The sequence below is a fragment of the Ursus maritimus genome, unplaced genomic scaffold (genome assembly GCF_017311325.1).
Source record: "Ursus maritimus isolate PB19 unplaced genomic scaffold, ASM1731132v1 scaffold_26, whole genome shotgun sequence".
In the NCBI taxonomy this organism is placed as follows: domain Eukaryota; kingdom Metazoa; phylum Chordata; class Mammalia; order Carnivora; family Ursidae; genus Ursus; species Ursus maritimus.
The window spans coordinates 41,280,573-41,302,749 of record NW_024425119.1 but is presented as its reverse complement, the minus strand read 5'-3'; the positions used below and the strand labels follow the sequence as shown (position 1 = coordinate 41,302,749).

Below are 22,177 nucleotides of genomic sequence, written 5' to 3'. Positions count from 1 at the left end.
TTTTTTTTTTGCATATTAAAAAATGCTTCATCCAAGATATCTTCATGTGTGCATTTTTTGATAATTTAATATTCTTACCTCCACAAGCTTCAAAATTCACCTCTGAAAAGAAGAAGAGGTAGGAAGCAGATCTTTTTTAGATGTCCAGACTATGAGATCAGTCAGGCTTCACCACTCACAAGCTGGGTGATCCTGAACAAGGCCATTAATTTTTCTAGGCCGTTTCCTTATCTATGAAATGAATCTAATCATGGTACCTTTCTTACGGGAGTGGTCTGAGAATTAAATGAGATTCTATACATAGAGCACCTCGTCAGGGCTTGGCACCGAGGAGGGGCTCAGTAAATATGAGCCTCTCATTATTACATCAGGGATTTAAAATTACTTGCTGAGATTATGCAGGTGGTGATGGTGCTGTTACTCAAGGAGGCATGGTTCCACCTAACAGGCATGTAAAAATACTCTAGATATAATATTTCTTTACAAAGGACTTTGATTATGGCATCTCTCTTTTGGTTTCTGAGCCCAGGACCAGTTGCTTTACTCATAAGCACGTGTTTTGAGATAAAACTGGCTCAAGAGAAGAAGAAATGGCTGGAAGAGATATTGAACATCCCAGGAACGAACCAAGACTTGGATGCCAGGGCTTATGAAGGTAAGCCTAGAGCCCTCAAAGAGAGAATCTTGTGGCTGAAACTGGGGGCATGCTGTTAACTTCACGTCAACCTCTTTCCTTTCTTAATTCAATAAGAATTTTTTTTAAGTCCTATTGAATGCAGAAACTATACTAGGAGATACGTAGAACACAAGCCTGAAAACGATTTATTTTCTCTTATTTAGGAAATCACAGTTTAGCGAAAAAGGCAGATATATATGACTCAAGACAAATTGTAAAAAGTCCAATAATGGAATACAACAATGAACCACTACTTTAACATATAGACAATATTTTATAGAAAAATTTCAGGTTTTGGAATCAGCTCTGAAGTTGGCATAGCAATTTAGCCGTGGCAAATTTCAGCCCGTAGGCTTCTTTCCCTACTGGTAAAATGAGGGTCATCATATTTAACTTTAGAACTATAATTCTAATTACAAAATTGCCTTGAGGATTACTAATGATGTCATAAAGTTCCTTGTATATAGTTGATGCTCAATTAAAAAACAAGGAAGGTGGAGCAGGGATGGTTATCTCTACTTTTCAAATGAGGAATCGAAATCTTAACGAGATGAAACCATTATTTGAGAACCACCAAAGTAGTAAATGCCAGCCCAAATCCTAATCTTCAGACCACGACCTTTTAAAAACTCCAACTTTCACCTATCTCCTGCTTTCCTGTTCAAATGCATTAGGGAGAATGCGGAAGATCAGCATAAGCAGAGTCTTGACCTTCGGAGAGGTGAGTTTAAGGAGAGAGGATTCCGGGAGCAAAGGAGCCCTACAGGGTACGCGGTGGGGGGGGGGGGAAACGGGGCAGAATCCTCCAACGGTAGGGGTGGGTTCGTAAGACTAGAGTGAAGGCTCCACCCACGCCTTAGAGTGCCAACTCAGCACAAGGCGGAAGGCAGTCGCCAGGTAGCCACAGAGAGGGCCATTTAAACAGGAGACACCTGACGCACGCCGGGTCCTCTCCCAGACCGCCCAGCCCATCTCCGGGGGCGGGGGGCCGTCGCGCCGCTAGCCTATTATCACTGCCCAAGCCCGCGAACTCTCTTCCTCATTGGCGAGCCACAGGGTGACGTCACGTTCTCCGGACCTGCAAAGGAAGAGGGCGCCATGATTGGTTGGCGCTGGGGCGGCGGGCGGTGGAGGACCCTCGCGAGTCTAGGTTTCCAGCCGGTGCTGGACTTTCCCCTTCCATGTTCCGAGGCCGTGGGGAACTGCAGAGGGCGGGGAGTTGGCTCGGCGGAGACCTGGATTTGGTTCTAAGAGCCTTGGGGTTGAGAAGGGGTGACCGGAAGTGATCGTGGGACTGACCGGAAGCGAGGCCTGGAGGGGAAAGAGAGAGCGGGTCCCCGGAGGGAGGGGGGCTTCCCGCAGAAGGGGACCGGGGGAAAAGGTGCGAAAGCGGCGTGGGAGCGCCGGGCAGTCAGCGGGTCGCTGCTGCTGGTCTGTTTGGAAGGCAGCAAGTGACTACCACGAGCTCAAGGGGAGAGCCCAGGGATTGAGAGTACGGGAGTCCAGGGCTGCTTCGGGGGAATCTGGAATAGTTAAGCAGAGGGGCCCGCGCGTGGCTCCAGAGAGCTGGGAGGGAGGGATTTTGGAAGTCGAGGCAGGAGTTAGGAGCCGAGGGTACAGCAGATTAGTTGTGCGGGCAGTGCGGTTCAGGCTTGGGGTTGGCCAGTGGGAACTGCGTGGGAGATCTTGGTTGGAGTTTTCGACAGTCTTGGCCCCATTGGGTAGAATCAGACTACTTGCCTTTGTACAAGAAACGGTGTCTTCTGGGGCAAGGAAGGAGCCAGCATGGCCTGGGCTCTGAAGCTGCCTCTGGCCGATGAAGTGATTGAATCTGGGCTGGTGCAGGACTTTGATGCTAGTCTGTCCGGGATCGGCCAGGAACTGGGTGCTGGTGCCTATAGCATGAGGTGAGTGAGATTTTTCCCAGACCCTGCACCTTCTAAATAACAAAAGCAGGAAAGAGAATAAGTGGGGTGGGGTGGAGGGAGGTATTTAGTTAAATAAGCTGTCTGCGGTTAGGGAACATTGACTTGTTTCTTTGTTGCTTTGAATAGTGACTATTGTGGAAGAAATGGAACAAGAGATTGTAGGCAGTGTCAAGTCTGTGCAGGATCAGTGGAAGAAGCAAGAATGGCCCTTGGTTAGCAAAACAGATGAATGTTGAGAGGCTGTTTGTTGTGCCAGTGTGGGAGACTTGGAGACCCGATGGTGTGTGTGTATGTGTGGGTAGGTTGGACTGGAAGTGTGTAAAGGGGCCACATTGAGCATGTTAGGGATGTCTCGGGAGTTGGGAGCTGGGGCTTAATGGTGAATATTGGTTGACTGCTTGTTGCAAGGAAATGTGAGACCTTGGTGAAGAAGTCCACACATCTGTACCTTAGTCAGCTTTAAGGAATAATTGTAGGATGTCTGCCTTTTGAAACATAAACTATGAAAAGAAAAAGTGTCAGAGAACTTTTAGATACTTCTAGACTTTAGTGTATCAAGTCAAATGTTGATCATAAAAATCTCCTATGAAAGTAGCGTAACTTCCCATGTAGTTTATTTGCATATGCATTAACTACTTCATTCCCCCAGTATGGTTTCATTTATGAGATGTACAGGAATCATGTCTGGAAATGTTGAAACATATGCACCTTAGGGTTACATGGAATATAATTGGGTTTCCAAATGCATTATAAGGCTCAATCTAAATAAGTGAGGCAAAAGAGACTTTAGAGCGTCAGTTCGAATTTATGAGTTTATAGGGGAAAGATTTTTTTTTTTATGGGGAAGGTAGACAAATTCTGTATTCTGATAGTGAGATCCTTTGAGAGTTATGTAATGTAAAATTCTTGTCTCTATCCCTGCTAAACCAAAATGGATTTTCCTCACTGAAGTAAAGTAATGAGTTAGAACTTAATACCTCATCTTCAGGAATCTTTGCTTACAGTTAGAATAATAAAGGCTATCCTTGTATACGTAATTTTAGTGATTTTCAGGGAAATTTAAGCACTATCATGCAGTGCTCTTAGTGTTGAGAAATTTAACTCTGGTTTTGCCTGTCCGTGTTTACATAAGTCTGCCCTTAAAAATAGAGATTATCTTGGTCTGAAAGTAAATGTCCCAACCCTGAGCTTGCACAGCAGTAGCTGACATCATATTTGACAATTCATGCTGTTGTTCACGTAAAGACTAACACAGCAAAAAGTTTAGTTTTCTCTAGATTATCAGAGGGTGAAGATAGTTAAATATAACTGTACTTGTTATAAAAATAGTTGACATCGTCACCAAACATTCTGTTAATCTGTTATGTGCTTTCTGTACCAGGCAACCTTACATTTAAAAATGCTTCCCTATGTCATTCCCTGAGTGATCTTCATTGGTATTAGCACAGGGGTTTGTGTATTTACACATTTAGAATTTTTTGCCAACATCAGTTCTACAACAGTTTTCAAACATCACTTTCTGTTTTCCCTAGAGCACAGTGTGCCAAAATTTGAAGTATTTTTCTTTGGTTTTTCACCTTCCTCTTTTTTATGCGTTTTGCTCTTGTCACTCTTCCCTTGACTCTGATACATATTTAATCATTTGTGTTAACTTGGGTTGATTAGATACCAGTTCTCAAACTTTAGTGTTCATGAGAGTCATCCAGAGTACTTATTAAAAATAGTTTCCGGGGGCACCTGGGTGGCTTAGTTGGTTAAGCATCTGCCTTCGGCTCCGGTTGTGATCCCGGGATCCTGGGATCGAATTCCGCATTGGGCTCCCTGCCCTGCTGGGAGCCTCCCTCTCCCTCTGCCTTCCTCTCTCTCTCTCTCTCTCTCTCTCTCTACCTCTCTCATGAATAAATAAAATCTTAAAAAAAAAAAGATTCCCAGGGCCTCATCTTCAGTGATTTTTCTGGGGCAAAGGCCAGAAATCTGATTTTTAAAACAAGTTCTGAGATTTTGATGCAGGTAGTCCAATGACCACATTTTAAGAAACACCGGCTGGAGGAGTTTTCAAACAGAAAGACAATGATTCTTTGCTCTTTGTGTTTCTCCCTTTAATTAAACCTTATAATCAATTTTCCTACACCCTCTTAGGGAAAATGTTCTCTTTTATAAGCTATTTGGTTTTGTAAAATATATTCCCTAGTGTAGTCATTTTACCCTAATTTGCATTTTTTGCTGCATCTTATAATGGTTGCACTTCAAGTCTATTGATTTATATTTTATAAAGATTCATCTTAACTGGATTTCTGTTTTGGACTCTTGGTCTGCTGTTGTATTCAGTAATGTTCTTTTTCTAAGTGGTTCTTTAATATTCTTACTTTTTTTTCTTACATTTTAATGCATGGAACAAATTTTATAGTTAAAATAAAGGAAATTCCCTGAAAACATGCTAAGTGAAAGGACCCAGTCACAAAAGACCACATAGCATATGATTCCACTTTTATGAAATGTCCAGAATAGGCAAACCTATAGAGACAGAAAGTAGAATAGTGATTGACTAGAGCCTGGGGAAAGAGGGGATTGATTGCCAATGGTATTGGGTGTTTTGGGGGAAGGGGGTTGATAAAAATGTTCTAAAATAGTGGTAAGGGGGACCTGGCTGGCTCAGGTGGTAGAGCATGTGACTCTTGATCTTGGGGTGATGAGTTTGAGCCCCATGTTGGGTGTAGAGATTACTTAAAATACATACATACATATATAAAAATAAATGTGGGATGGTTGCACAATTCTGTGACTACACTAAAGACAACTAACTATACACTTTATTTATTTATTTTTAAATTAAATTTAATTTAATTTATTTGACAGAGACAGCCAGCGAGAGAGGGAACACAAGCAGGGGGAGTGGGAGAGGAAGAAGCAGGCTCCCAGTGGAGGAGCCTGATGGGGGGCTTGATCCCTGAACGCTGGGATCACGCCCTGAGCCGAAGGCAGACGCTTAATGACTGTGCCACCCAGGTGCCCCTACACTTTATTTTTTTTAAGATTTATTCATTTATTTATCAGAGGGAGAGAGGGCGCACAAGCAGGGGAACAGCAGGCAGAGTTGAGAAGCAGGCTCCCTGCTGAGCAAGGAGCCCGATATGGGATTTGATCCCAGGACCTTGGGATCATGACCTGAGCTGAAGGCAGACACTTAACCGACTGAGCCACCCAGGTGTCCCTGAACTATACCCTTTATTTATTTATTTTTTAATATTTTATTTATTTGTGAGAGAGAGCAGAGTGAGAGCGTGCAGGAGTGGGAGGGGGAGGGGCAGAGGGAGAGAAGAAGCAGATTCTTGGCTTGAGCCGGGAACCTGACATGGGGCTTGATCCCAGGACCCTGGGATTGTGACCTGAGCCCGAAAGCAGACAGTTAACGGACTGAGCCACACAGGTGCCCCTGAACTATATGCTTCAGATGGGTGAATTGTATAGTGTATGAATTATATCAGAATAGAGCTGTTATTTAAAAAGTAAAGAAGGGCTCTTTCTCTCTTGCTCTCTCTCTCACAAATAAACCTTTAAAAAGAATGAAGATTAAATTTTGTAGTTTATTTATTTATTTTTCAAAGATTTTTATTTATTTGAGAGAGAGAGAGTGTGCGAGCAAGCATGGGAGGGATGGTCAGAGGGAGAAGCAGACTCCCTGCTGAGCAGGGAGCCTGACACTGGGCTCTATCCCAGGTCCCTGAGATCAGGACCTGAGCTGAAGGCAGACACTTAACCAACTGAGCCACCCAGGCGCCCCTATTTACTTATTTATGGTGGGCAGCAAAGCAAGGTTTATTTAGAGTACAAAGCTCCCAAAGAGTGAAGGGATCCAGGAAGTTGCCTAAATTCTGTAGTTTATAAAGAATTTTCCATCTTTCATTTTTTTGAAGTTGATGTGAAATTCACATCATAAAAATTAGCCATTTAAAAGTGAACAATTCAGTGTTGCTAGTCTATTCACAATGTTGTACAACCACCACCTCGTCAGTCCAAAAGAAAAACCTGTACCTTTTATGCAGTGGCTCCCCATTTCCCCCTCCCCTTTCTCCCTGGCAGTCCGTCTGTAAGGATTTACCTATTCTGGATATTTCATATAAATGGAGTCATATAATGTGTGACCTTTTGTATTTGACTTCTTTCACTTAGCATCATGTTTTCAGGGTCCATTCATGATGTAGCATGTATTAGTACTTCAGTATTTCATTCCTTTTTATGTCTGAATAATCTATAGATAGATAGATAGATATCACAGCTCGTTTATCTGTTCATCCATTGGTAGATGTAGGGGTTGTTTCCACCTTTTGACTCTTATGAATAATGCTAGTGTATCATTATGTTTATAAAGGAGATGACCATGAAATATTTATAAGCATTCGTGTACAAATTTCTGTGTAGATTTCTTTTAATTGGGGTATAATTGATATATAACGTTGTATTAGTTTAAGGTGCGGAACATAATGATTAGATATTTGTATAAATTGCAAAATGATCAGAACGATAAGTCTAGTTAACATCTTTCACCATACATAGTTATAAAAAAATTGTTTTCTTGTGATGGGAACTTTTAAGATCTACTCTCTTAGCAACTTTCAAATATGCAATACAGTATTATTGACTAATCACAATGCTTATTAGACATAAGTTTTCATTTCTTTTGGATATATTTCTAGGCCTGGAATTGCTGAGTCATATGGTAATTCAATGCTTAACTTTTTTTTTTTTTTAAATTTAAAGTCTTTTTAGAGCAATTTTAGGCCCACAGAAATAGTGAGAGGAAGGTACGGAGATTTGCCATATACCCCCTGCCTCCACGCTTGTATATACTCCTCTTTTATCAACAGCCTTTACCACAGTGGTCCACACTCTGTACCTACATTGATGAGCCTGCATTGACATACCATAATCACCCAAAGTCCGTAGTTCACCTTAGAGTTCACTCTTGGTGGTATACATTCTGTGATTTTGGACGAATATATAATGATGTGTATCCATCATTAGAGTATCATACAGAGTTTTTTCCCTGCCTTAAAAATCCTGTGTTCTGCCTATTCATTCCCCCACTCAACCCTGACAGCCACTGATTTTTTTTTAGTGTTTCCAATTTTGCCTTTATAGAATGTCATATAATTGGAATCATGCAATATGTAGCCTTTTCGGGTTTGCTTCTTTCACTTAGAAATATGCGTTTAACATGCCTCCATGTCTTTTCATGGCTTGATAGCTAATTTCTTTTTAGTGCTCAATAATAGTCTGGTCTGGATGTATCACAGTTTATTCATTCATCTACTGAAGGATATCTTGTTTCCTTCAAAGTGTTGGCAATTATGAATAAAACCGTTACAAAACATCCATGTGCAGGGTTTTGTGTAGGGAGAGTTTCCAACTCCTTTGGGTAAATAATAGCAAGGAATGCAATTCCAGATCATATAGTAAGAGTATGTTTAGCTTTGTAAGAAACTGCCAAACTGTCCTCCAAAGTGGCTGTACCATTTTGCATTCTCACTGGAAATTAGTGAGAGCTCCCTTTGCTCCACATCCTTGTCAGTATTTGGTGTTGTCAGGGTTCCAGATTTTGGCCATTCTAATAGGTGTGTAGTATATACGAACCTTTTTCAAGAACTGTCAAGCTGTTTTACACAGCAGCTGAACCAGTTTATGTTCCACCAGCAACGTGCTAGTGGTCCTATTTCTCTACACTCTTGTCAGCACTTCTTTTTTCCTGTTTTTGTTGTTGTTGTTCTGATTAAACCTATCCTAGGGAGGGTGAAGTGGTATGTCATTGTGATTGTGTTTTGTTGTATTCCTTAGTCACCATGAAGTTGAACATCTTTTCATGTGCTTGCTGGCCATTTGTATGTGTATCTTATTTGGAGAAGTGTCTATTCAAGCCTTTTTTGTTGTTTTGGTTTTTTTTTTAATTAATTAATTTTTAGAGCATGCGTGAGTGCATGGGGGAGGAGCAGAGGGGAGGATCTTCAGGCAGACTCCCAGCTGAGTGCGGAGCATGTTGTGGGGCTTGATCCCACTACCCATGAGGTCATGACCTGAACCAAAACCAAGAGTTGGCCACTCAACCGACTAAGCCACCCAGGTGCCCCCACTTTTTTTTTAAGATTTTATTTTTAAATGATCTCTCCACCCAATGTGGGGCTCAAACTCACAACCCCGAGATCAAGAGTCACACGTTCTACCGACTGAGCCAGCCAGGTGCCCCATCAACATATGGTCTCCAAGTTACGATGGTTTAGCTTATGATTTTTTCACTTTACAATGGTGGGAAAGTGGTATGCATTCAGTAGAAACCATACTTCTAATCTTGAATTTTGAACTTTTCCTGGGCTGGGGAGATGCAATACAATACTTTCTCATGAAGCTGGATAGTGGCAGTGAGCCACAGTTCCCAGTCTGCCAGGCGATCACAAGCGAAAACAAATGATACGCTTGTAACTACTCTGTATCCATACAACCATTCCATTTTTTACTTTCAGTACAGTATTCGGTAAGTTCTATGATATTCAGTACTTTATTATAAAATAGGCTTACTGTAAGATGATTTTACCCAGCTGTAGGCTAATGTTAAGTGTTCTGAGTATACTTAAGGTAGTAAGCTAGGCTAAGCTATGATGTTTGGTAGGTTAAATGTACTTTTTTTTAATGATTGCTTGATTTGACACAGACAGAGAGACAGCCAGTGAGAGAGGGAGCACAGGCAGGGGGAGTGGGAGAGGAAGAAGCAGGCTCCCAGCGGAGGAGCCTGATGCGGGGCTCCATCCCAGGACTCTGGGATCACGCCCTGAGCCGAAGGCAGACGCTTAACGACTGCGCCACCCAGGCGCCCCGGTTAGATGTATTAAATACATATTTGACTGACAATATTTGCAACTGAGGATCGGTTTATTGGGACATAACCCCATTGTAAGTCCAGGAAGATCTGTACATGTCTTTCATATCATTGGTTAAATTTATTCCTGTGTATTTTATTCTTTGGGCTGCTATTATACATGTAATTGTTTTCTTAATTTTCTTTTGGGATTGTTTATTGCTGGTATGTAGAAACAACTGATTTATTTGTGTGTGTTGCTCTCATACCCTGCAACTTTGCTGAATTCATTTATTAGCTCTGGTAGTATTTTTCTGGATCCTACAGGATTTTCTATATGTAGAATCATGTATAGCTTCATTTTTCTTTTCCTATTTATATGCCTTTTATTTCTTTTTCTTGCATAATTGTTCTTGCAAGGACTTCCAGTACAGTGTTGAACAGCAGTGGTGAAAGTGGCCATCCTTATCTTAGTCCTAATTTTAGAGCGAAAGCTATCAGTCTTGCACCATTGAGCTGTGAATTTTTCATAAATGCCCTTTTAATGTTAAGGAAGTTTCCTTTTATTCCTGGTTGGCTCTGTGTGTGTGTGCGTGCGTGCGTGTGTGCGTGTGTATGCTTTATCATGGTAAAATACACATTAGATTCACCATTTTAGCTATTGTTAAGTGTGCAGTTAGTTCAGTGGCGTTAAATACACTCACATTGTTGTGCAACTACTACCACCATCCATCTCGAGAATTTTTACATCATCCCAAACTGAAACTCTCTGCTCATTAACCACTAATGCGCCTAGTCTCTGGCACCACCGTTCTAGTTTCTGTCTCTGTGCGTTTGACACTCTGGAAATCTCATGCTAGTGGAATCATACACATTTGTCCTTATGTCACTGCCTTATTTCACTCAGCATAATGTCTTCAAGGTTTTGCTGAGTGTGTTTTTCATGCAAATGTGTTAAATTTTATCCAGGACTTTTCTGTGTCTATTGAGATGATCGTGTGGATTACACTGATTTCCTTATGTTGAACCACCTTGTATTACTGGGGAAATCCTACTTGGTCATAGTGTACAATCATTTTAATGTGCCATTGGATTCAGTTTGCCAGTATTTTGTTGAGGATTTTTCCGTCTTTATTCAGGGATGTCGGTCTGTGGTGTTCTTTCCCATGCTATTTCTGTCTGGCTTTGGTGTTGGATAATGCTGGCCTTGTAGAATGTTGGAAAGTGTTCTCTTTTTTTGGAAGAGTTTGAGCAAGATGGCTGTTAATTCTTTAAGTGTTTGGTGGAATTCGCCAATGAAGGGATCTGGTTCTAGACTTTTCTTTGTTGAAAGGATTTTGATTACCGATTCAATCTCTTGTTATCGGTTTACTGAGATTTGTTACTTCTTCTTGAGTCAGTTTCAGTATTTTGTTTCTAGAAAAAATTTTTGTATCTAAGTTATCTTATTTTTTGGTGTAAAATTGTTCATCGTGTTCTCTTAATAATCCTTTCATTTCTATAAAATTGGTGGTAATAGCCCACTTTCATTTCTGATTTATTTATTTGTGTCTTCTCCCTTTTTTTCCTGGACACTCTAGCTAAAAGTTTGTCAATTTTGTTGATCTTTTTAAAGAACTGGCTTTTGGTTTTGTGGATTCATTACTATTTTTTTTTTATTTTCTACTTCATTTTTCCCTCATCATCTTTATTATTTCTTTCCTTCTGCTGGTTTTGGATTTAGTTTGCTTATTTATTTATTTATTTATATTTCCTTAAGATGTAAAGTTAGATTATTTGATTTCAAGTCTTTCTTCCTTTTTATGTAGGCATTTACAGCTATGAATTTCCCCAAGTACTGCTTTCACTGTGTCCTATAAGTTTCGATATCTTGTGTTTTCATTTATTTCAGTATTTTCTAATTTCCCTAGTGATTTTTTTTCTTTCACTTATTGGTTGTTTCAGAGTATGTTGCTTAATTTCCACATATTTGCAGATTTTGCAGTTTTCCTTTTCCTTTTATTGATTCCTAGCTTCATTCCATTGTGGTCAGAGAAAATCGGTATGATTTTGATTTTTTAAAAGTTACTGAGAATTGGTTTACGGCCAAACATGTGGTCTACCCTGGAGAATGTTTTATGTGTGCTTGCGAAAAATATATATTTTCCTGTTGTTGGTTGAAGTGTTCTGTATATTTCTGTGAGGTCTAGTTGATTTATAATTGTTCAAGTTGTTCAAGTCCTCTGTTTCCTTATTGATCTTCTGTCTAGATGTCCTACTCATTATTTAAAGTGGGGGTATTGAAGTCTCTAACCACTGGTAGAAATGTCTATTTTTACCTTCAATTCTTTCAGTGTTTGCTTCTTATATTTGGGGGCTGTGTTATTTGGTGTGTACATATTTATATTTTCCTTTTTCAAGATTTTATTTATTTATTAGAGAGAGAGAGGGAGAGAGGGAGAGAGTGCATGCCCAAGCAGGCAGAGTGGCAGGCAGGAGCAGGTGTCTAGCTGAGCAGAGAGCCCTATGTTGGGCTTGATCCCAGGACCCGGAATTGTGACCTGAGCCAAAGGCAGACACTTAACACTTAACCGACTGTGCCACCCAGGCACCCCTTTAATTATATTTTTTTGATAAATTGTCTTTTATTTTATTTTATTTTATTTTTTAAAGATTTTATTTATTAATTTGACAGAGAAACAGCCAGCAAGAGAGGGAACACAAGCAGGGGGAGTGGGAGAGGAAGAAGCAGGCTCCCAGCAGAGGAGCCTGATGTGGGGCTCGATCCCAGAACGCTGGGATCACGCCCTGAGCCGAAGGCAGACGCTTAACGACTGCGCCACCCAGGCGCCCCCGATAAATTGTCTTTTAAATCAATATAAAAGTCCTTCTTTGTCTCTTATAACAACTTTTGACTTAAGTTCTATTTTGTTTGATATTTGGTTAGTCACTGCAGGTCTCTTACGGTTACTATTTGCATGGAATATCTTCTTCCATTCTTTCACTTTTAGCCTCTTTGTGTGTTGTATCCAAAGTGAGTCTTCTGTAAGCAACATATGGTTGGTCATTTAAAAAAAAAATCTTTTCTGTCAATCTCTGTCTTTAATTATTGAGTTAATCCATTTGTACTTAAAGTGATTACTGATAATGAAGGACTAGTTTCTGTCATTGTGCTATTTTTTTTTTTTTTAAGATTTTATTTAGTTTAGAGAGAGAGAGACAGCAGTGGGGGAGGAGCAGAAGAAGGGGGACAAGCAGTCTCCTTGCTGAGTACAAAGACCAACGTAGGGCTCCATCCCACAACCCTGAAGTCATGACCTGAGCTGAAATCAAGAGTTGGACGCTCAACCAGCTACGCCACCAGGCGCCCTGTGCTATTTGTTTTCTACAGGTCGTGTTGTTGTTATTGTTGTTTTTCAATTACTCTTCTTTTGTGTTTGATTTTTTCTAAGGTACCATTTTAATTCCCTCTTTATTTCCTTTTTTTAATTTTGTATATTTTTTAAGTTATTTTCTTAGTGGTTACTGTGGGGATTACAGTTAACATCCTTAGTGTATAGCGATCTGATCTGATACCAGCTAGACTTACTCTGGTGATCATTTTGCAGTAGACATAAATATGTATAGATATCAAATCATTATGTCGTACACGTGAAACTAATATACTGTTATGTCAATTATATCTCAGTTTTAAAGAACAGCATACATTAACTCTGTTCCTATCCAATTCCATTTCCTCTTTTTATTTTCTTATTTTCACCAATTATGTCTTTATACATTGTGTGCCTGTTACCATAGATTTATAATCATTGTTTTATTCGTTTGTCCTTTTTTTTTTTTTTTTTTAAGTAAGTTCTACACCTAACATGGGGCTTAAACTTACAACCCTGAGATCAAGAGTCATGTGCTCCACTGACTGAGCCAGTCAGGCACCCTTACGCATTTGTATTTTAAATCGTATAGGAAACAAAAAGAGGAGTTACATACCAAAAATACAGTATACTAGCTTTTATATTTACCTATGTAACCTGTATAATGATCCTTTTTCTTCATATGCCTGTGAGTTACCATCTAATGTTTCATTTCAGGCTGAAGGATTCCCTTTAGCATTTCTTGTAGGGCATGTTTACTAGTAATGAACTCCTGTAGCTTTTGTCGAAATATAGCTTAATTATTCCATCATTTTAGAATTCTTGGTTTTTAGTTTAATCACTTTACACGTATCATCCCACTGCCTTCTGGCCTCCATGTTTTCTGATGAGATATTGGCTGTTACGTTCATTGAGGTTCCCTCAAAATGTGATCTTTGAAGATTCTGTTTTCCAACTAATGCACATTGGTGTGGCTTTCTTTGAATTTATTCTTTCGAAGTTTGTTGAGCTCCTTGGATGTGTAGGTTCCTGTCTCATCGATTTGGAAAGGTGTTTTTTTTTTTTAATAGATTTTATTTATTTATTAGAGAGAGAGTGCTTGCATAAGTGGGGGAAGGGCAGAGGGAGAGGGAGAAGCGGAGTCCCCTCTGAGCAGGGAGCCTGATGTGGGGCTTGATCCCAGGACCCTGGGATCATGACCTGAGCCAAAGGCAGATGCTTATCCGACTCATCCACCAGGCGTCCCAACGTGGAAAGTTTTTAACCATTATTTGTTTTTTTCTTTTTTTTTTAAATTTTTTTTAAAGATTTTATTTATTTATTTGACAGAGAGAGACAGCCAGCGAGAGAGGAATCACAAGCAGGGGGAGTGGGAGAGGAAGAAGCAGGCTCCTAGCGGAGGAGCCTGATGTGGGGCTCGATCCCAGAGCACCGGGATCACGCCCTGAGCCGAAAGCAGACGCTTAATGACTGCGCCACCCAGGCGCCCCCTTAACCATTGTTTCTTCAAAATTTTTTCTGTGTCTTCCTCTCCCTCTTCTCTGGGAATCTCATAATATGTACATTGTTACACTTGATGGTGTGTTATAGGCCTCTTATTTCTGTTTGTTTTTCTTCATTTATTTTTCTTTCTGCCCCTCAGTCTGAGTAATCTCAATTTGCTATCTTCCAAGTTTGCTGATTCTTTATTCTGCTGATCTGATGTGAATCCCTGTAGTGAATTTTTAATTCCAGCTCTTGTACTTTTGGGTCCAGATTTTCTATTTGTTTCCTTTTTATAACTTTTATCTTTTATTGCTGTTCTTTACTTGTTCATACATGGTTCTCCTGATTTCCTTTAGTTATTTGTCCACGTTTCCTTCAGCTCTTTGAGCATATTTAAGGTTTTTGATATTAAGTTTAGTATCTGGGCTTGCTCAAGGATAGTTTCTGTCAGTTTCTCTTTTCTTGTGAATTGGCCATGCTTTCCTTTGTCTTTATATATTTTGTAATTTTTTTTGTTTAGAACTGGACATTTTGAGTATTGTAATATGGTAACTCTGGAAATCAGATTCTACTCCCTCCCTGGAGATTACTGTTGTTACTTATTTAAAGCTGAAGTCATCCATTTGTTTAGTGACTTTCCCAAAGTATTTTTGCAAAGAGTATGTTCCTTGTTTTATGTGGTCACTGATGTCTCTTCTGTTACGTCCGTGGTCAGCCAGTGATTTGACAGAAATTCCCTTAAATGCCTGAATCTAATAAGAAGAGAGGAAAAAAGAATGTTCTGTTTCTTTAAATGCCCTTGTCTGACTCTGCTGAGGAAGCCACCTCAGGCACGGGGGTTGGTACAGTGGCCAGCCTGTGTGCCAGCTCTTCAGCAATCCAAAGCAGTGATCAGAACATACAACCTTGATTTTTGGAGGACAGGGTCCCACCCGGACACCAGCAGCCTGCAACAGGATCTCAGGCTATGGTCCCCACAGCTGCCTGCCATGGGACTGGGAGCTGGGGGAAGATAGATGGTAGGCCAAATGCTGAAATTCACTAACATTTACCAGCGTCTTTCTTCATCAGGCATTCCCTTGGATGCTGCTGATGTTTGACTAGATTCCAGGTTTCCAAAGTAGTTGGTTCAAGCATTTCTGGCCAGCTCAGTAGTTATTTTTGGTGGAGGGACCAATTCCTGGAGCTTCCTACTTTGCCGTCTTTCATGACCGCTGGCCTTAATCTGTAGCAGCCTTTTAATTGGTCCAGCCCTGCTTCCAGCTCTGCACTCGATACCCCCGCAGCCTGTTCTCTACACCGAAACTTTTATAAGTGCATGTGTATTTTGTTTATAAAAAATAGTAATTTCAGACTTGCAAAAACACTACAAAGAATTTGTAAATACTCTTCACCGAGATTACTCAGATGTTAACATTTTGCTGTATTCGTTTTATCTTTTTCCCTCCCTCTTCTCTCCAACACCTATAATTTTTTTTTCTGAACTGTTTAAGGGGTTCCTTTGGTGGCTGAGTCGGTTAAGTGTCTCACTCTTGGTCTCAGCTCAGGTCTCGATCTCAGGGTCGTGAGTTCGAGACCCACATTGGACTCCATGCTGGCCATGGAGCCTACTTGATTTAAAAAAATAATAAACTGTTTAAGTTGCAGATGCAGTGCCTCTTAACACCTAATGCTTCAGTGTGGTTTTTGTTTTTCAAGGATTTTATTTATTTGAGAGAGAGAGAGAGCGAGAGAGAGAGAGGGAGAGTGTGTGCACGACTGAGGGGAGGGGCAGAGAGAGAAGCAGACTCCCCTGCTGAGCAGGGAGCCCGATGCAGACTCAGTTCCAGGACCCTGAGATCATGACCCAAGCCGAAGGCAGGCACTTAACTGACTGAGCCACGTAGGTGCCCCTTCAGTGTGTATTCTCTTACATAACTGTAGTATAATGATCAAAATTAGGAACTTAGCACACGATATTGCGATCTAATCTGTGGACCTTACTCAGATTTTGCCAACTGTCCCAATAATGTCCTTTATAGCAGAAAAATATCCAATATTGTATTGATTCAGTTGTCATGTTTTTTGTCTCTTTTAATCTAGAACGGTTCCTGACTCTTTGTTTTTTTGTTTTTTTTGTTTTTTTTTAAGATTTTATTTATTTGTCAGAGAGAGAGTACAAGCAGGGGGAGCAGCAGGCAGAGGAGAAGCAGGCTCCCTGCTGAGCAAGGAGCCCGATGTGGGATTTGATCCCAGAACCCTGAGATCATGACCTGAGTGGAAGGCACTGCTTAACTGACCAAGCCACCCAGGCATCCCTGTATTTTTTTTTTTTTTTGAGATTTTATTTATTTATTTGACATGCAGAGAGAGCCAGCATAAGCAGGGGGAGCAGCAGGCATCGGGAGAGGGAGAAACAGGGTCCCCACTGAGCAGAGAGCCCATGCGGGTCTCGATCCCAGGACACTGGGATCATGACCTGAGCCGAAGGCAGAGGCTTAACTGACTGAGCTACCCAGGCGCCCCTGACTCTGTATTTTTATGATATTAACAACTTGATGAGTATAGGCCGGTTATTTTGTAGAATATCCCTCAGTTTGGGTTTGTTTGAACTGTTTGCTCATGATAGATTCAGGTCATGCACTTTGGGTGTACTACTTAAGAAGGGATGCTGAGTTCTCTGTCGTATTAGGATGCACGTGCTATTGATTGGTCCCGTTACTGGCAATGCTAATTCTGACTACTAAGTTAAGGTGGTGTGTGCCAATTTTCTCGATTATAAATTTATTATTTTGCTTTTTGTAATTAGTAAGTATCTTGTTAGGATATATTCTGAGACTATGAAAATATCTTGTTACTTTCAAACTTTCACCTACCTTTTATCCATTTGTGGATGATTCTTGCCCCAATCAGTTTTCTTTATGATGATTGCTAAATGATGATTTTCTAATTATGTCTTTCCTTCTACATTTATTGGTTGGCTTTCTGCTGTAAGAAGGAACTTTTCCCTCTTTATTTATGTTTAACAATGTTGCCTCGGAGATTTTTACTTTATTCAGTATGTTGTAATCTTTTACTACCACTCTATATTTTGATCAGATTGTTCCAGATTTGGCCAGAAAAACGCCTTCAAACTGGCTGTGCAAAGAAGCCTTTTAAAATTAAGGTCTTTTTTTTTTTTTTTTAAAGATTTTATTTATTTATTAGAGAGACAGGCAGCGAGAGAGGGAACACAGGCAGGGGGAGTGGGAGAGGAAGAAGCAGGCTCCCAGTGGAGGAGCCTGATGTGGGGCTCTATCCCAGAACGCCGGGATCACACCCTGAGCCGAAGGCAGACGCTCAACGACTGAGCCACCCAGGCGCCCCTAAAATTAAGGTCTTTTTTTTTTTTTTTTTTAAAGATTTTATTTATTTATTTGACAGAGATAGAGACAGCCAGCGAGAGAGGGAACACAGTAGGGGGAGTGGGAGAGGAAGAAGCAGGCTCATAGCAGAAGAGCCTGATGTGGGGCTCGATCCCATAACGCTGGGATCACGCCCTGAGCCGAAGGCAGACGCTTAACCACTGTGCCACCCAGGCGCCCCTAAAATTAAGGTCTTAAAAAAAAAATTAAGATCTTGTTAATGTCTTTTGTCCTGTGGTAACTACTAATAACGCCTTCGTTCGCTCCCCCAAGTGTCCCTGTTTAAATGATATATTTATGATCATTAAATCATCAAGGTGATAGGATCACCTTATTTAAAATGTAGAGAAAAAAATAAATAAGTTATTTTTTCTTTCAAAAACTGTCCAATGATTTTGCATCTCACTTTGAATTCAAGCCTCAGTTCTGGTTCTGGTGTACACAGGATGCCCTTCTAATCATCGCGTCTGTATGGACTCTCCTCACAGCCGGCTCTGTCCCAGCCACATCTGGCTGTCTTGCAATTCCTAAAACACTATGCACACTCCCACCTCAGGACCTTTGCATTTGCTGTTACTCTTCCTGAAACAGCCTTTTGCATTCCCCACTTCCTTTAGGTTTCTGCTCAAATGTCACTTTATCAGGGAGAGGTTCCGTAGCCACTTTCACATAAAAGAGCAAGCGCCCCCTTCTCGCCGGTACTCTGCCTTCTCCACTCTGCTTTATCTTTTTCTGAACATCTGATGTCTTATTCATTTGTTTGCCTCTTTCCCCAACTAGAATAAATGTTCCACGAAGGCAGTATACCATGTTTTAGAAGGGTGTACCTACCAGGTAGTTTGTGTGGATTTGTTGGGTATGTGAACTGAACTCACTCACTCCTTATTTTGTTTGAAAGGCAACTAGTGGGGGCGCCTGGGTGGCTCAGCCGTTAAGCGTCTGCCTTCGGCTCGGGTCATGGTCCCAGGGTCCTGGGATCGAGCCCCGCATCGGGCTCCCCGCTCAGTGGGAAGCCTGCTTCTCCCTCTCTCCCTCCCCTTGCTTGTGTTCCCTCTCTCGCTGTCTCTCTCTCTGTCAAATAAATTAATAAAATCTTAAAAAAGAAGAAGAAAAGAAATGAGTAAGAATGTTTAACTCAAAATTCAGGTTGCTGTTGCCTCTGGAAGTCGGAGGGGGGCATAATGGGAGAAGGACACAGAGGGCTTCACCTGTTAGTGCTCTGTTTCTTAAACTGAGTGCAGCGTACACAGGTATCGATCAGACTTTTTTTCCTTTTTACATGTCTGAAATAGCGCATCATAAATTTAAGGAAAAAAGTGTCCAGCACATAACGATTGCTGGCTAGCTTTCCTCATCTTTTTAAGTTGTCCTATCATTCATTGCCTTTTTTACCAAAGGTCTGTAAATTTTTCTTTGCTTCCTTACAGTTTCTCGCTCTAATAATTCTTACGGAAGATGCCCTCCAGTCAGTGTTGCCGTTCCTTCCTTCTCCTACTTTGTTACCTTCTTTCTTTTTTCCTCCTCCTCCTGCCCTGCCCTCTTTCTTTGTCCGCCTTCTGGGCAGTAATTGCCATTTGTAGCTGAGAGCTGGTTCTCCTGATGCATCACGGAGCTAGAATCTGGGAGAAAGATAGATTGGGGACTTTGGATACACAAATTGTTGTTCCGATTTTCCTTTCGCTGCTAGTTCGTGCTTGGTGTGCACATCAAGTCTTGGTTGATTCAGTCACTCAGCAGATTTTTCTTCATTCCACAAATATTTGAGTGCCTTTTGAATGCTAGGTTTTGTACAGCTTGGCTGTGTAGCTTTGAGTCTTTACCGTATGCTCCTATATGCAGTGCTGTGTCTGGTGCTATAGGATTAAAAGACAAATCAAGCAGGTTTTTGTCTCTATTTGCTTACAATTTGCTAGAGAAGATGAGACATGTATATAAGTAGGTATGATACAGGCTAGAAACTGATATGCCAAAACACTTATAAAGTGCTGTAGGAGTTCAGAGCATAGAAATACTACTTTTACCTCCCGAGGGGGTATCTGAAAGAAGAGTAAGGTTTGGCCATGCAAAGGTGGAGAAAGAAGATAATTCAGGGCAGGGGGATTGTAGGATTAATGTAATTGCTGGATTATGAAGTTTGTGTATCTTTATACAAAATAATACTAAATTGTTTTCCCTGGTATACTTGGGAGTTTAAGTGTTTATGTTGTTATATATCCTAACCAGTACTTATTTAGTCAGTGTTTTAATTTTTGTCAGCGGATGTGAATTTCATCGTGGTTTTATTTGCATTTTCCTGATTTTTGATGAGTCTGAGCACCTTTTTAATATGTTTACTAGCTAATCCTGTTTTCTCCTGAGAATTAAGTATTCAAGTTTTTTTTTTTGGGGGGGGAGGTGGGGTTTGGTCTTTTTCATATTAATTTGTAGGAGTTTTAAATATATTTTGAGTCCTCATTTTTTGTCAGTTATCTGTATAGCTGGTATTCTTCCTGTTTATGGATTGTTATTTCACTTTATGTGTCTTTGGTTCCAAAGTTCTAAATTTAATGTATTATAACTTATCAAATCTTTTCCTTGATGGCATATGATTTTTATTTCATCTAAGAAATTCTTCCTACTCTAAGGTAATAGAGTTATTCTCCTATCAGTGTCTTCTGAAAGTTTTACATTTCTGAGGCGCCTGGCTGGCTCAGTCTGTTAAGCGTCAGACTTTTGGTTTTAGCTCAGGTCATGATCTCAGGGTCCTGAGATCCAGCCCCAAGTCGTATTCTGTGTTCAGCATGGAGTCTGCTCAAGAATCTCTCTCCCTCTCCCTCCCCCTCTGCACCCTCCTGCCCCCGCACTTGTGTTCTGTCTTTCTCAAATCAATCAATAAAATCTTAAAAAAAATAAGTTTTACATTTTTTATTTTCATGCTTAAGTCTTTAATCCATTTAGAATTAATTTTTAAAAATAATGATTTTCGTACTGAGTGTTGGTGAGGCTCCAATTCCATTTTTCCTCCCATATAGATGTTGACTTTTTCCCAGCATTATTTTTTGAAAAGTTCAAACTTTCTTCACTGAGCAGCAATACCACCTCTGTCGTAAATCAAATTTTTGTATATGCAGAGTTGTTTTATGGGCTCTGTATTCTGTTATATAGGTTAATTTATCTGAGTCAATTCCATGATGTCTTAATTACTAATGCTTTGAAATAACTCTTGATATCTGACAGGATAAATCTCTAGTCTTGTTCTTCTTCAAGAGTATCTTGGCTCTGGGCGCCTGGGGTGGCTCAGTTGGTTAAGCATCCGACTCTTGGTTTCAGCTCAGGTCATGGTCTCAGGGTCATGAGATCAAGTCCGGCATTGGCCTCCACTCAGCTCTGAGTCTGCTTGTCCTTTTCCCTCTGCTCCTCCCCCTACTTGTGTGTGTATACTCTCTCTAAAATAAATAAATAAATAAAATCTTAAAAAAAGAGTATCTTAGCTCTTCTTGGCTTTGCTCATTGGTACACATTTTTGAATTAATGTGTCAAATTGAATTTATTGAATCTATAGATCAATTTTGGAAAAATTGACACCTTTATCCGTCTTTCAGTTCTTGAACATGATATAGCACTCTGTTTAGGTCTTATCTGAATATCTTTTGAATTTGTCCCTTTGTCTCCCTACTTTCATTGCTGGTTCAGATTATCATTTCTTACTTGGACTATTGAATTAACTTTGAACTGATCTCTGTATCTTTAGTCTCCTTTTTGCAAGAGGCAGCCTGGCATAGTGAGGTCTGGAACCAGATTTAGGAGCTTGAATTCTGGTTCCATCAGTATTGGGCAAGTTAACTTTAACCTCTCTTGCTTTAATTTAAGAGATAATAGTAGTACCTACCTCATGGGGTTATTATGAAGATTAAATGAGTTAATATATGTAAGATAATTAGGACAGCATCAGGCAAACAGTAAATGTTCAATAAATGCTATTATTAATTTTTTTTAGATTTTTTATTTATTTGAGAGAGAGGTCAAGGCCCACATGGGCATGGAGACTATATACATACATACATACATAAATAACAATTAAAAATTTTTAAGTAATCTCTATACCCAACATGGGGCTCAACCTTACAACCCAGAGATCAAGAGTCACATGCTCTACTGGCTGAGCCAGCCATGCGCCCCTCGTTTGAGCATTTTGATTGATCATATTGCCATCCAATACAAGGGTGAGAAACATGGCAGGGAGGTAGGCTGGGTAGGAAAAGCAAGAGTTCTTTGAGTCTGGTCCATTTGCTATCCCTGAGAGGCATCAAGGAGGCGAAGTTATGTAGGTATTTAAGTATTTAATATTTTTGTGAAGTCAGTTATTGATACCATCATTCTCGTAGTATGAATTGAACCAATAGCCACATGGAAGTGTTGGAACACACCACCTTTAGAAATATCTTTGAAGCATTGAATGGAAGCTTTTGATGATGCTTTTTTCCTCAGGAATGTTTTTGTTTTGTTTTTTTTATGAAGAGTGGGAGAGGGAG

The 22,177-nt window shown here is 40.4% G+C and overlaps 1 protein-coding gene across 4 annotated transcripts in view; it reads left to right on the top strand.

The window, feature by feature from the left end:
- The first annotated feature begins 1,776 nt into the window (after positions 1–1,776).
- TFCP2 (transcription factor CP2) overlaps positions 1,777–22,177 on the top strand; it is a 48,465-nt gene continuing 28,064 nt past the window's right edge. The window contains exon 1 of one of the 4 annotated variants that reach the window (XM_008704584.2): positions 1,777–2,583. In XM_008704584.2, coding sequence (XP_008702806.1) covers positions 2,462–2,583 — 122 coding nt within the window. In that variant the 5' untranslated portion in view covers positions 1,777–2,461. The remainder of the gene's footprint in view (positions 2,584–22,177) is intronic. The other 3 variants (XM_008704586.2, XM_008704583.2, XM_008704585.2) reach the window with 3 other exon arrangements.